At 48.6% G+C, this 15,054-nt stretch overlaps 2 protein-coding genes across 5 annotated transcripts in view; both read left to right on the forward strand.

Annotated features, from left to right (window-relative positions):
• The window catches only part of TFAP4 (transcription factor AP-4), a 35,827-nt gene extending 33,939 nt beyond the window's left edge, over positions 1–1,888 (forward strand). For all 4 annotated transcript variants that reach the window (XM_038540562.1, XM_038540560.1, XM_038540561.1 and 1 more), the window contains exon 7: positions 755–1,888. In XM_038540562.1, the coding sequence (XP_038396490.1) occupies positions 755–949 (195 nt within the window). In that variant the 3' untranslated portion in view covers positions 950–1,888. The remainder of the gene's footprint in view (positions 1–754) is intronic.
• Positions 1,889–4,207: 2,319 nt separating this feature from the next.
• Positions 4,208–15,054, forward strand: part of LOC119876363 (sarcalumenin) — a 49,747-nt gene continuing 38,900 nt past the window's right edge. Inside the window, exon 1 of the mRNA XM_038540566.1 lies at positions 4,208–4,332. The gene's annotated coding sequence lies outside the window, so the exon portion shown is untranslated. The remainder of the gene's footprint in view (positions 4,333–15,054) is intronic.

A 15,054-nucleotide genomic window follows, 5' to 3' on the forward strand; every position in this document is an offset into this window, starting at 1 on the left:
GCATCATGTGGGAATGGGCCCTTTGTGTCCGTCCCCGCATCTCTCTTTCTGTGTCTGCGATGGGGGTGGCTCTGAGAAGGTTTGGGGCAGAGAAGGGGGCGGGGACAACATAGTCTGGAAGACCCTGTTCCTTCCCTCTATGGGGTTTACCGAGAGGCTTTTTTGCTCCCTGAGCCTCCTGGTGTCAGGTTCCTGCATCCAACTCTTGGGTTGGTCCAGAGCTTCCTCTCAGCTCCATCTCCAGGACCTGGGTGGGCTGCAGCTGGCAGTGGTCGGGTAGGGACCAGTTAAGCCTCCTGCACAGAAGGAAGAAATGATATGATCAGCTTCAAGGGTCAGGCCTGAAGTTCTGCTGTGCCCAGCTTTGGGCGGCACCCCTGGGAGAACCAACAGCATCACAGAGAAAGAAAGAAATAAACAACAACAACAAAAAACCCCATCCACCCCTGCCACGTTGGTTGCACGTAAACCCAGCAAAATTGAATAATAAAGTTAATAGCAGAGAAGAGACCTGGCATAAGTGAGCAGGTGCTTTGAAATACATAAATGAGAGACGCTTGTGACTCTAGGCTGACTTGCCCTGTGATCTCCAAGGAGGTGTTCAGCTTAGCGGAGAAGGTCTGAACGTTGGGCAGGCAGGCTACTGTCTTGCCAGGCTTACTTCTGGACCTTTCTGGGGTGCGGGTGAGGGGGTGTTTGTCCGAGTGTCCCTGGCTGTCCTCATCACACCCTGTCCCCCGCCCCCCCCCACAAGGCGATCCAGCACATCGAGGGCACCCAGGAAAGGCAGGAGCAGGAGGAGGAGCAGCGGCGAGCGGTCATCGTGAAGCCGGGCCGCAGCTGCCCTGAGGCCCACGCCTCTGACACTGCCTCCGATTCGGAGGCCTCGGACAGCGACGCCATGGACCAGAGCCGGGAGGAGCCAGCAGGGAATGGGGGGCTTCCCTGACCACCCCCCAGCCCTCCTCTCCCTTCTTGGGGCCGGAGGGGGCCGGGGGCAGCAACGGGGAACAACGCAGGTGAACGAGTGAGGAATTTTTACAAAATTACGACGTCATTTGGGTCTCTTTTGTGACCTCTTTTTTCAATACTGTAAATCCACCTTTGGGCGAAGCCACCTGACCTGAGGCCCCGGGGGGCTGGGGTGGCAGGAGCACGTGGGAGCACCGGGACACCTGGGGCCGGGCCTCGCCCCGGAGGCTGGGGGAAGCTGACACAGATGCCTGGCCTCTCTCCGCCAAAAAGCTTTTTTTCTTTCTTTCTTTTTTTTTTTTTTTTTTTTTTCATTTAAACATGTTTTTAAGAACAGGGAAAAATCAAACAAAACCCCAAGGTATTCTGGCCTCCCCAGAGCCAGCCCTAGACTGTCAGTCTTTGACTCCTTCCCTCTTCTTTTTTTTTTTTTTTTTCCTTTCCCCTTTAAGCACTTACATGGGTTGGGGGTCTGGCTGGGTCGGAGCTCTCTGGGGCCCCGGGGGTCTACAGTGCTTTCGGTTGGGGTTTGCTGCTGCCCTACTCTCCTTCCCTCCTCGGCTCAGCACGAGGACTCGCCACTCCCCGCCGCCACCCAGCCCCATCTCTCCCTCCGGGTTTCCCATCTTCCACCCCAAAAATGTCTTTGTCTCTCTCTTTTTGTTTTGTTTGTTGTTGGTTCTTTTTGGTTTTGGTTTGGTTTATCTTTTTGGTTTTTTGTTTCTTGTTTTTTTTTTAATTTTTGTTTTTATTTTTGTTTTGTTTTTTTGTTTTGTTTTTTTTTTTTACAATTTTGAGGTCTTTGTGTTCAAGGAGAAGCTATTATATTTTGTTAAGAAAGTGGGGGGAAAAAAACCAAGAGGCCACTGTGCCTTTATAAAGAAACAAAATAAAGTTTGTACTTTGTTTTTTAGATTCTGTGTCTCCTGGGTGTGTGCTGTCCTGAGGAGCCGGGGAAGGCTTCCTGGACTACAGTATGGGGTGCTCTTGGGGCCCACCAGAGGGGATCGGGTATGGCTGAACATGAAGATGGTATGTCGTCGTCATCCCCCCACCCCCTGCCCAGTGGGCAGTCAGGGTCCCCAGACTCCTGGCATTACTCCCTTGACTGTGCAAAGATGGGTGATGGCGCCAGGGGTGGGAGGAATGTCTCCTTCAAGGGGAGAATGAACCACCAAGCCAGATTCCCATCTCTTAGAGAAAGGACATGGGATGTTGAGGGGTCCTAGTTGTCCCCAGGCTTTGCCACTTCTTCATCTTGTGTAACCTCGCTGAACCATAGTCTCCCCAGCTACAGGAGAGAGAGTAGTATTACTTCCTGGCATGGTGTTACAGAGATCAGTCGGGTCTGGAAATTTATCTACAAGGCCCCTGAGCATCAGTTTTGTCATCTGAAGTTGGAAGTCAGTGGTACAAGGGCATTTTATGTTGCTGGGTAGGGAGGTGGACCTTTAACTCTCTTAGAATCCTCGGTGACCAGATGTGGCTTTACAGAGTGTTTCCCATTGGGGAGCCTGGGTGGAGCAGTTGGTTGAGCATTTAAGTCTGGGTTTCGGTTCAGGTTGTGATCTCACAGTCCTAAGATCTGAACCTGGTTCGGGCTCCATGCTCAGTGGGGAGTCTGCTTGGGATTCCTTCTCTCTGCCCCTACTCCCCATGAATGTGCTCTTTCTCTCTCTCTGTGTCTCCCTCAAATAGGTAAGTCTTAACACACACACACCCACAAACCCCCAAAGTGATTGCCTTTTCCTGCTTTTCCTCATTGTGTATGTGGGCACCTAGGTCAGAGCAGAATGGCCAATTCACATCTCACCCTACAGTGATGCTTGTGACTACAGTGAGATGTCTCCAGACATGAACTTGCTGAAGACAAAGGCAGGCAGGAGCTTGAACTTTTTTTTTTTTAGAACTTTAAAAAAAAAAAAAAAAAAGAACTTTAAAATTAAGTATTTTAAAGTGAAAAATTTAGAGGCACTTAGTATATTCACATTTATAAGATTTTATCTATTTATTCATAAGAGACACAGAGAAAGGCAGAGGGAGAAGCAGGCTCCATGCAGGGAGCCCGACGCGGGACGCGGGACTCGAACCTGGGACTCCAGGGTCACGCCCTGGGCGGAAGGCAGGCGCTAAACCACTGAGCCACCCAGGGATCCCCGTATAGTCACATTGTTGTGTTGCTGTCACCTCTATCCACTTTCAAAACCTATCACTCCAAAATTCGCACTTTTTTTTTTTTTTTTTTAATTTTTATTTATTTACTTATGATAGTCACAGAGAGAGAGAGAGAGGCAGAGACACAGGCAGAGGGAGAAGCAGGCTCCATGCATCGGGAGCCTGATATGGGATTCGATCCCGGGTCTCCAGGATCACGCCCTGGGCCAAAGGCAGGCGCCAAACCGCTGCGCCACCCAGGGATCCCCAAATTCGCACTTTTTACTTTTTGGTTGTGTGACTTTTGACCAATGCATACAGTTGTGTAACCATCATCACGGTCCAGCTATTAGTGGTCTCATCTCATTGTCCTGCACTGTCCCTTTGCAGTCCAGACCCTGGCAGCCACACTGAGCTGCTCCTACAGTTTTGTCTCTTCCACATAAATGGAATCCTATAACGTTTAGCCTCTTGACTCTAGCTAGCTTCTTTAACTTAGTATCACAAAGTTTTCTTTTGGGGGGTCTATCTAGCTAAATTTACATAATTATATTAAAATACGTGTCTGAGGGGAGGCGCTTAGCCCGGATCTGAGCGGGGGACGCCCTTCCCAAGGCCGGAGGAGCCACGGTTTCCAGCCAGGTGCGCAGTTTGGGGCACGGGTCCCATGCAGCTCCTAAGAGCATCAATAGAGGGCGCTGTGGGCCCAGGACGCCGGGCCCGGCGAGGGCGGAGGCTCCGCCTCCTTCCGGTGCCCGCGGGACTGCTCAGTTCCTATAGGCCAGAGGAGGCACCTAGGGGCGGGGCCGGAAAGTCCCCTCCCCCGACCTTAGTGGCGCGCCTGGTGACAGCAGGCGGTCTCCGTGCAGGCGGCGGAAGTCAGGGGCGCGGACGCGGCCCCGCCTCTTCCCGGACTCGGTCCCCCTCCCCCCCGGAGCGCATGCTCCTTGGCGCCTCAGGCGGCTTTGCGCGCTACCGCCGGCCCGCCGCTCTGTCCCCGCCCCCGGTCCCGCCCCCGCGCGCTCTCACGCACGCCTCGCACGCAAACGCCGCGAGCGTGTGGCTTCCGCGTGTTCCCCGCGGGGAGGCGCTCGCCCGCTTCCTCCTGCGGCCGCCGGCCCTGGGGCTCGCCCTGCGGCGGGGTGCTGTGGCCGGCGCGCCCGGCGGGAGTCTGGGAAGGTCTGCAGGCTGCGGCGGAAAGAACAGGTGACGTTACTTCTACTGACGCGTTTCACTTTTAAGCCACAGTATCCGCAACACTGTCGTTTCAGCACAGCGATGGATGTAAGGAACGCACGGAATCCCCGTTCTTCCCGCCATGTTTGGGAACCTTGTCTGCCGCTTGCCAGGCCTATGTGGGCACGGGCGCGGCTCCAGGGCCAGCACCCGCACGTAGGGTGGTGACAGGGTCAGCGGCCCGTGAGGGGCAGTGACGGGGTCCAGAGTCAGCGCCACGTGAGGGCCAGTGACGGCGTCCAGGATCTGCGGCCACGTGAGGGGCAGTGACGGCGTCCAGGGTCAGAGCCACGTGTGGGGCAGTGACGGGGTCCAGGGTCAGCGGCCTGTGAGGGGCAGTGACGGGGTCCAGGGTCAGCGGCCCGTGAGGGGCAGTGACGGGGTCCAGGGTCAGAGCCACGTGAAGGGCAGTGATGGGGTCAGGGGTCAGCAGCCCCGTGAGGGGCAGTGACGGGTTCAAGGGTCAGCGGCCCCGTGAGGAGCAGTGACAGGGTCTCCAGGGTCAGCGGCCACTGAGTGGCAGTGACGGGGTCTCCTGGGTCAGCGGCCCTGTGAAGGGCAGTGACAGGGTCCAGGGTCAGCGGCCACATGAGCAGTAGTGACAGCGTCCAGGGTCAGCGCCGCGTGAGGGGCAGTGACGGGGTCCAGGATCTGCAGCCACACGTGGAGGTAGTGATAGGGTCCAGGGTCAGCGGCCACATGTACCGTGGCTCCGGTCAGGGTGGCCACACACCTGGGGCCAGGCCTGGCGGTCTGGAAGGGCATCGTGTCCTGCAGGCTTAGTGCTCGCTGGCCTGGGAGGAGGAATAAAGGAATATGTGGGAATGGGGTGGTATGGGACCCCAAGCTGTTAAGAAGCTTGGACCTCATGTTTTGTGAAGGGGTAGGGGTCTGGGAGACATGACAGAGATGCCGTTCAACAAAACCTTTATTGAAGTATTACTTAGTGTGTATACCAGGAAGAGGAGCATAGCTTAAGTGTTTAGCTCTGTGAATTTTCACACACTCAATATATAGCCATGGACCCCGCACCCCATCAGGACCTCAAATGATTTATTTTTTTTTAAACTTTAAAAAATTTTGGGATCCCTGGGTGGCGCAGCGGTTTGGCGCCTGCCTTTGGCCCAGGGCGCGATCCTGGAGACCCGGGATCGAGTCCCACATCGGGCTCCTGGTGCATGGAGCCTGCTTCTCCCTCTGCCTGTGTCTCTGCCTCTCTCTCTCTGTGTGACTATCATAAAAAAAAAAAAAAAAAAAAAAAAAACAACTTTAAAAAATTTTGTGGAAACAGGTGTAAAAGGACGTACTGTGTATCCTTCACCTGGCCTGCACCAGGGTTAACATCTTGCACACCTGGAGTACAACTGCAGAACCAGGTAATCGGGACCAGTGTAGTACACCAGGCTTATTCACATTTTACCAGTTTTATGTGTTCTGGTTACATATGTGTGTTTATGTAACATTTTGCACCAGCAATGTATGAATTGCTCTGCATCCTCACCTTCAGTCCATATCATCAGAATATAACTATCAGGACACCTGGGTGGCTCAGAGGTTGAGCGTCTGCCTTCGGCTCAGGACGTGATCCTGGGATCTGGGATGGAGTCCCTCGTTGGGCTCCCTGTGAGGAGCCTGCTTCTCTGCCTCTCTCTGTGTCTCTCTCATGAATAAATAAATAAAATCTTAAAAAAAAAAGACTATATTCAACCTTTCTGGTAGGTGTAGAGTGGAATCTTGCCACCATTTTAATTTCTATCACGATGGAGTAGTTTTGTGTCATCACTCAAATTGTACAGTATTTATGCTCTTACTGTCTGGCTCTTTTGCTCAACACAGTGTCTCTGAGGTTCGTTTATGTTTTTGTGTATATCAGCAGTTCATTCATTCATTTTTTTAAAAGATTTTATTTATCCATGAGAGATAGAGAGGCAGAGGCCCAGGTAGAGGGAGAAGCAGGCTCCCAAAGGGAGCCTGATGCGGGACTCGATCTCTGGAATGGGGATCACACCCTGAGCCAAAGGCAGACACTCAACCATTGAGCCACCCAGGCGTCTCTGCAGTTCATTCATTTTTATGGCCAAGTATATTCTGTCGTGTGAATATACCGCAGTGGATTTAGCCGTTCACCTAGCCATGGATGTTTAGGTTGCTTGTAACTTAGAGCTATCATGAATTAATTTAATTTAATTTAATTTAAATTTTATTTTATTATTATTCTTCTTTAAAGTAGGCTCCATGCCCAGCATGGAGCCCAACTCGGGGCTTAAACTCATGACCCTGAGGTCAAGACCTTACCTGAGGGACGCCTGGGTGGCTCAGTGGTTGAGTGTCCACCTTTGGCTCAGGCTGGGGTCCTGAGATCGAGTCCTGCCTCGGGCTCCCTGCATGGAGCCTGCTTCTCCCTCTGCCTGTGTCTCTGCCTCTCTCTCTGTGTCCCTCATGAATAAATAAATAAAATCTTAAAAAAAAAAAAAAAAAAGACCTGAGCTGATCAGGAGTAGGATGCTTCACCAACTGAGCCACAGGTGTCCCTATCATGAATATATTTTAGTAGATGCTATGCCCCCAAATAGACTGTGCCAGTTTCCCCTTTTCCTGTCATGTGTGAGGGTAGAGTGGCAGTGGAGGAGAAAACACATCCCGAGTATGTACCATTGACACTCTTTGGTGGTGGGTTCTTTGGAAGGGGACCAGGCACTTCTTGGTTCCTGGTGGCCTCCCTTGGCCTATTTTAAGGGTCTCTGTGAGGAATAAACCTCATGGAAATGTATTCTGCTCTGATGTTCTCAAGGATCATTAAATTACACTGTGTCCTTAGGAAGAAGATCCTCAGAAGAAATTCCTTGGAGTCTCAGTAGCAGGAATAATTTCATTTCTCCTAAGCAGTTGGTTTGTTCTTATTTTAAGGTCACCGAGAGTTGGCAGGTGATCAGCTTACACACATGTGAGCTCCTTACGTACGAAGTGCCGTTGCTTTTGTGTCAGCCTTACTAATGACTGCGTTTTGTGTGTGCCAGCCTTCGCGTGGTTTCCTTCTACCCTCACTCTCAGGTCTTGCTTTTTCGGTATACTTTTGAGTACTTGGGAGCCATCTCCGTGCTTTTCTGGCACAGGTTGGGTTATCATAAATAAATGCCGCATGTGCCGTGATTTGGGGTGTCTTTGGCAGAGGAGCAGTCGCCCCAGCTCTGTGTGATGTTTGAAGGGTTGTCTGGCAGAAGCAGGGGCCTTCCTGTGACCTCAGCCTCCTTTGTGGTTAATGAACTGGCCTCAACTGGCCTCAGAATGGCTTTAGACAAGACTTCTATTTTTATGTTTTAACATTTTCATAAAAAATTTTTTTGTAACTGGAGCCACGTAACAAGTATGGGGAAAATTGTTCCTTGTTTCAACAGTTTTGCCAATTTTTAGACTGAAAGATGACAGATGCCTAGAGTTTACCTTATGTTGAATTAAAATCAGTATTTCTCTAACAACAACAACAAAAAGAATGGCTTCAGATGAATATGTAAAGCCCAAGTAAATCCTCCAGCTGTCTTTGGAGCCAGCTGGCTGGGCCATCCTTCGCCTCAGATCTTGTTGGCCCCAGCTCCACCCTGTCCCACCCAAGCCCTCCCGCCTGTCCCTTCTTTATCTAGCTGCCTTCCTGGGTGCCGCTGTCCTTGTGACATCTGCCTTTCTCAGTCTCTCTGGTTCTGCTTGCCCTCCTGTGCCCTACAAGCCCTGAGCTAGACGTGGAGCTAGTACCACCCCCTGCCTCCATCCTCTCTCGGCTCTGGCCCCACTGAGTTGCAGTTTCTGGTGTTGATCGACAGGAGCAGGAGCGCATGCTGACCTCGAGGAGGGAGTAGGACTGGGGGCTGCAAGGCCCCACGTGAGGGGCAGCTGTAGAAAGGAATGCCCTTCCCAAACCCACTCTCCCCGACCACACCCCTGGTGTTGAAAAGGAGCGAGGAGTGACAGCTGCAGAGTTTCCTGAATTAGGGGGGCCTAAGTCACCCACCCCCAGGGTGAGGCCTGTTCTGGTGGACAGCCCCAGGATCTAATTAAAGAGGGAGCAGGAAAGTGACTAGAGAAGGCTACATGTCCTACACACGTATCAGAGATCAGCTGGTTGACCTCCCTTTGCCTTCTGCCCTGCCCTGTGGGAGATAAAGAAGATGGGCAGACAACTACAAGAGAGAATTGATGAGAATCTCCTGCTCCTTAGGCCGAGCAGCTTCTGTCTAAAGATGGAGCTGGGGAAAGGAGAGGTCCTTGCTCTGGTCAGGCAGTGGCAGTGGTGGAGGGTCGTGTGGGGGAAAGCTGGCGTGGAGCTGGGTGGCTCAGTCTGTTAAGCTTCTGACTCTTGGTTTCAGTCAGGTCAAGATCTCAGGGTCCTGAGATAGAGTTCTTGTCAGGCTCTATGCTCAGCAGGGAGTCTGCTTGAGATTCTTTCTCCCTCTGGCCCCTCCCCCAATGCTCCCTATCTCTCTCACAAAATAATCCTTTAAAAAAAAGAATTATAACCTGAGAATTTATTTTCAGTTGAGTCTACCCTCCTTTTTAATCTCTTGATTTCCAAACAGGATGTCTTTTTTTGTTCTTTGATTTTTATAAATTGTGGTTAAAATTTACCATTTTACTCATTTAAAATTTTTAATCCAGTGACGTAAAGCACATTTACAATGTTGTGTGACCATCACCACTGTCTTTCTGCAGAATGTTTTCATTATTCTTAATAGAAACTCTGCCTATTAAACACTGACTCCTGTGCCCCCTTCACTCCACCCCTGGAACCCACAATTCTACTTTCTTTCTCTTTGAGTTTTTTTAAAAATCCTTTTTTAAAAAGATTTATTTATTCATTCATTCATTCATTCATTCATTCATTCATTCATGATAGACAGAGAGAGAGAGAGAGGCAGAGACACAGGAGGAGGGAGAAGCAGGCTCCATGCCGGGAGACCAACGCAGGACTCGATCCCGTGACTCCACTCCAGGATCGCGCCCTGGGCTAAAGGCAGGCGCTAAACCGCTGAGCCACCCAGGGATCCCCTAAAAAATCTTTTTTGACTTTTCTAGGTACCTCATATAAGTGCAGTCATAGTGTCTGTCTCTTATGGGCTAAATTGCGTCCTTTCAAAATTCATGTTGAAGTCCTAGTATCTCAGAATGTGACTGTACTTGGATATGGGGTCTTTTTTTTTTTTAATTTAATTAATTTATTTGTTTGAAAGAGAGGAGAGCAAGCATGGGGAGGGGATGGGGCAGAGGGAGAAGCAGACTCCTCCACTAAGTGGGGAGCCTGACTTGGGGCTCATCCCAAGGCGCTGAGATCATGACCTGAGCCCAAGGCAGATGCTTAATCAGCTGAGCCACCCAGACACCCAGATATGAGGTCTTTACAGAGGTAACTAAGGTAAAATAAGGTCATATGAGTGGGTGATAACCTAATACAATTGGTGTCCGTACAAGAAGAGGAGATTAGAACACAGATAACATAGACCAGGAGATGACCATGTGAAGACACAGTGTGGAAAGAGGATTGTCTACAAGCCATAGAGAGAGGCCTCAGAAGAAACCAGCCCTGCCAGCACCTTTATTGAAGACCTCCAGAACTGCAAGAAATAAATGTCTATTGTTTAAGACACCTGGTCTGTGGTTTGTCCTGGCGGCCCCAGCAAATGACTAGTCCTTTTGTGACTAGTTTATTTTATTTAGCATTAATATTCTGAAGGCTCATCTGTGTTGAAGGATGTATTAAAATTTCATTTTTTTGGCTGGATAATATCCCATCACCTAGATAGGCCACATTTGGTTCTTCTGCTCATCTGCTGATGAGCACCTGGGTTGTTTCCACCTTTTGGCTTTTTATTTATTTTATTTTTAAAGATTTTATTTATTTATTCATGGTAGACACAGAGAGAGAGAGAGAGGCAAGACACAGGCAGAGGAAGAAGCAGGCTCCACGGCAGGAGCCCGATGCGGAACTCGATCCCGGGACTCCTGGATCATGCCCTGGGCCAAAGGGAGGCGCCAAACCACTGAGCCACCCAGGGATCCCTGCCCCCCCTTTTTAAGATTTTATTTATTTATTCATGAGAGAGAGAGAGAGAGAGAGGCGGAGACACAGTCGAGAGAAGCAGGCTCCATGCAGGGAACCCGATGAAGGGGCTCGATCCTGGGACTCCAGGATCATGCTCTGGGCTGAAGGCTGATGCTCAACTGCATCCCCCTTTTGTCTCTTTATTGTGCCCCTGTGACCATGCAAGGCCATGTTTGAGCCCAGATGGGGCATCTTTCTTTTTTTCTTTTAAAGATTGACTGGTTGATTTTTTGATGGGCAGAGGGAAAGAGGGAGAATGGTAAGCAGACTCCCCACTGAGCACAGTGTCCCACGCAAGTCTTGATCCCATGACCCTGAGATCATGACCTGAACTGAAATCAAGAATTGGATGCTTAACTCACCGAGCCACCCAGGTGCCCCCAGATGGGGTATCTTTAAATCACGTGCAGTTAACTGTTTAAACTGTGCTGAGATCACACTTTCCTCTCCTGCCCAGTTTGGCTTCTAGTGGCTTTTTCTGGCCCTTCAGCCTGTGCCTTTCCCTATTCTGCACAGTGCTCTGCACCCCTTCCTGGACACACCAATTCCTCTCTTGCCCTGATGACATTCTCTTGGATTGATGGGAGAAGTCAAGGCTTTTTGAGTCAGGCACATCCAGGTTCAAATTCAGACCACTCCTATGTGGTGGTGTTATGATAGCAGTTGGAGTCTTGGCCTCCTCACTGTGAAATGGTGGTGGCATGCCCACCTCCTGACTCATGAAGCACCTGGCCTAGAGTGGGCACATCATTGATTTTGACTTCCTCTTCTGTCCCAGGACCGGATGCTGCCTCCAACCCCTTATAGGGAGTTCCTTTCCCAGCCTTGAACATGGACAGAAAACTCAGTATTGCTATGTTAGTCTGGTTCTCCAGAGAAACACAGCCAATAGGATGTCTGTTTATAGAGAGAGGTTGTGGGGACTGGAAAGTCAAAAATCCACAGGGGAAGCTGGTGGCCATTCTGGCAAGAGTGGTTTTTGCAGTCTTGAGTTGGAAAGTAGTCAGAGGTAGTATTCTTTCCTCTTCTGGGGTTAGGGGAATGAGCACAGTCTTTTGTTTAAGACCTTCAACTGATGGGATGAGGCCCACCCACATTATGGAGGGTGATCTGCTTCACTCAAGAGTTTACAGATTAAATGTTAAGTCCTTGTAAAAAAAATGTTGAACCCTGCACAGCAGCATTCAGACTGATATTTACCAAACACCTGGGTACCATAACCTCACCAAGTTTACACGTAAAATTAACCATTGCAGTTGGTAACTTGCCAGCTTTCTTCAGACTGGTCTATAGATTCATTGTAATTCCAATTAAAATCCAAGAAGGCCTTTAAAGAGCAATTTATAGGCTGGATTCTAAAATTCATATGGATGTGTAAAGGAACTAAAATAGCCAAAATATTTATTTATTTATTTATTTATTTATTATTTATTTATTTATTTATTTAAGATTTTATTGATTTATTCATGAGAGACACAGAGAGACAGCCAGAGACATAGGCAGAGGGAGAAGACCTGGTCTGTGGTTTGTCCATGCAGGAAGCCCAATGTGGGACTCGATCCCAGGACTCCAGGATCACGCCCTGGGCTGAAGGCAGGTGCTAAACCGCTGAGCCACCCAGGGATCCCCATAGCCAAAGCAGTTTTTAAATATTTATTTATTTATAATCTCTACACCCAACGTGGGTCTCAAACTCATGACTTCGAGATCAAGCATTATATTGCCTGACTGAGTCAGCCAGGCAACTCCAAAACAATTCTTTTGGAGAGAGGAGAGGCAGAGAGAGAAGGAGAGAGAATCCTAAGCAGGCTTCATGATTGGTGCAGAGCCTGGGTCAGAGCTTGATTTCATGACTCTTGAGATCATGACCTGAGCCAAAATCAAGAGTTGGATGTTTAACTGACTGAGACACCCAGGTGCACCCCCCAAACAGCACTTTAAAAAATATGTTTTATTTGAGAGAGAAAGCAAGCATGGGGAGGGGCAGAGGGAAAAGGAGAAGCAGACTCCCTGGTGAGCAGGGAGCTGGATGCGAGGCTTCATTTAAGTTTTTTTAATATTTTATTTATTCATGAGAGAGAGAGAGAGGCAGAGACCCAGGCAGAGGGAGAAGCAGGCTCCATGCAGGGAGCCCGACGTGGGACTCGATCCCGGGACCCTGGGATCATGTCCTGAGCCAAAAGCAAATGCTCAACCGCTGAGCCACCCAGGCGTCCCCACACTACCAGATTTCAAGGATCTGTGATTAAGGAAACCACAGTAGAAAGACAGACAGGTAGACCAACAGAACAGAATATAGTTCAGAAGTAGCTTTACACACATATAGTCATTTGATTTTCTTTTTTTTTTTATTTATTTTTTATTGGTGTTCAATTTACCAACATACAGAATAACCCCCAGTGCCCCTCACCCATTCACTCCCACCCCCCGCCCTCCTCCCCTTCTACCACCCCTAGTTCGTTTCCCAGAGTTAGCAGTCTTTACGTTCTGTCTCCCTTTCTGATATTTCCCACACATTTCTTCTCCCTTCCCTTATATTCCCTTTCACTATTATTTATATTCCCCAAATGAATGAGAACATATAGTGTTTGTCCTTCTCCGATTGACTTACTTCACTCGGCTCATTTGATTTTCAATAAAAGGTGCAAAGGCAATTGAATAGAGGAAGGATAGTCTCTTCCACAAATGTTGCTGGAACAACTGGATATCCACATGTGAAAATCTAAACTTTGGTGTATACCTTGCAACATGTTAAAAATTATACAAAATGGATCATAGATCTAAATGTAAAACCTAAAATTATTACACTTCCAGAAGAAAACAGGAAAACATCCTGGGCATCTTGGGTTAGGCAAAGGTTTCTCTGGATTTTATAAAAATTATGAACTTCTGTTTGAAAGACACTTCAGTGCATGAAGACAAGCCACCAATGGAGAGAATATTTACAAACTACATATCTGATGAAGGGCCTTTATTCAGTGTATATATAAAAAAACTATCAACACTGAATAGAAGAAAACAACCCATAAAAAATAGGCGGAAGATTTGAACAGGCACTTCACCAAAGACACATGAAAGAAGCAGACGACAGATACTCACATGGGAAGATGCTTAATATCACTAGTTACTAGAAAAATGCAAATTAAAGCTACAGTAAGATACCACAACACACCTACAAGAATGACTAAACCCTAAAAGACTGATCATACCAAGGATTGGCAAAGATGTGGAACGAGTGGTGGTGGGAATGTAAAATGGCACCATCATCTTAGAAAAAAATTAAACAGACTCCCGCCATGTGACCCAGCCATTCCCCTCCTGCTTTTCTACATAAGAGAAGAGAAAGTGAACGTTTGTAAATTGCATCGTGCTCAAAGGTTCAAGGTAGCTTTGTTGGTAGTTGCCCAAACTTGGAAACAACTCAGATGTCTCTCAAGAGGAGAATGTATAGCAAATCGTGGTCAGTCCATACCTTGGAATACTATTCAGAATTAAAAGGAATAAGCTGTCAATACGTAACTACAACATGAATAGATCTCAAAATAATTATGCTGAATGAAAGAAGCCAGATAAAACAGAACACATACGATGAGATTCCATTTATGTCCAAACCTAGGAAATGCAAAGTAACACATAGTGACAGAAAGCTTGGTTGCTGGGGAAGGGAGTGGGTGGAGGGGACCATGAAGGAACATGAGGACAATTTGGGAGTGAGGAATCTGTTATTTTATTTTTATTTTATCTATTTATTTGAGAGGGAGTGAGCAAGACAGGAGAGCAGAAGCTGGTGGAGGAGCAGAGGAGAGGGAGAAATGGACTCCCCACTGAGCAGGGAGCCCGATGGCAGGTCTCAATCCTAAAACCCTGGGATTATGGCCTGAGCCACCCAGGTGCCTCTCTATTGGTTATTTGATAGCGGTTCTACGTATATGTCAGAACGTATCCGATATGAGTAGCGTTGTATGCTGCATTTGGATTACACCTCAGTAAAGCTGTGTGAAATGTAAAGCCCATAGAAGAACCGCTTCAGCTCTTTTCCTCAATGGCTGACTACTACCTTCACAGTGACACCCTCCCTCCAGGCAGACAAGCCAATGTCTGCTGTCCCTTAGCCTCATAGAACTGGCTCTTAGGGGCTGTCACGTGCCCTTAGGAAAATTGTATCAAGTAGCACATTGCAGACATGACGGAAGATTCTGGAACCCCCATGTCACTGGAAATGGATCTCTGTCCATTGGCTTACATCACAGCATGGGACATGTCTTCTCGCTCCGCGTTTTCCCTCCTGTCAGTGTTCTGTATCTTCTGGAGGCCTGAGAAGCTTAAGTTCCTAGCTGTCGACCTCAGAGGTCAGATGTTGCAGGTTTCTTTGGCCATTGTGGCTTCACCTTCCTGACCTTTGGGGAGCGGCTGAGACATCTATCCATGGCTATCAAATAGAATCTCTCTTGCTTTGCCCTACGGCTCCTTCATTCACAAAACTGAGGCATGTGAAGGTCAGTGACTTGTCCCAGACTTTAGATCAAGTTAGCTCAGATACCGTGAAAGCTCGGGTTCCCAAACTCTAGACCTAACTCAAGGGATACCCCCACGTTTTCTCCACC

This window comes from Canis lupus, chromosome 6, assembly GCF_011100685.1.
Source record: "Canis lupus familiaris isolate Mischka breed German Shepherd chromosome 6, alternate assembly UU_Cfam_GSD_1.0, whole genome shotgun sequence".
Classification (NCBI taxonomy): Eukaryota; Metazoa; Chordata; class Mammalia; order Carnivora; family Canidae; genus Canis; species Canis lupus.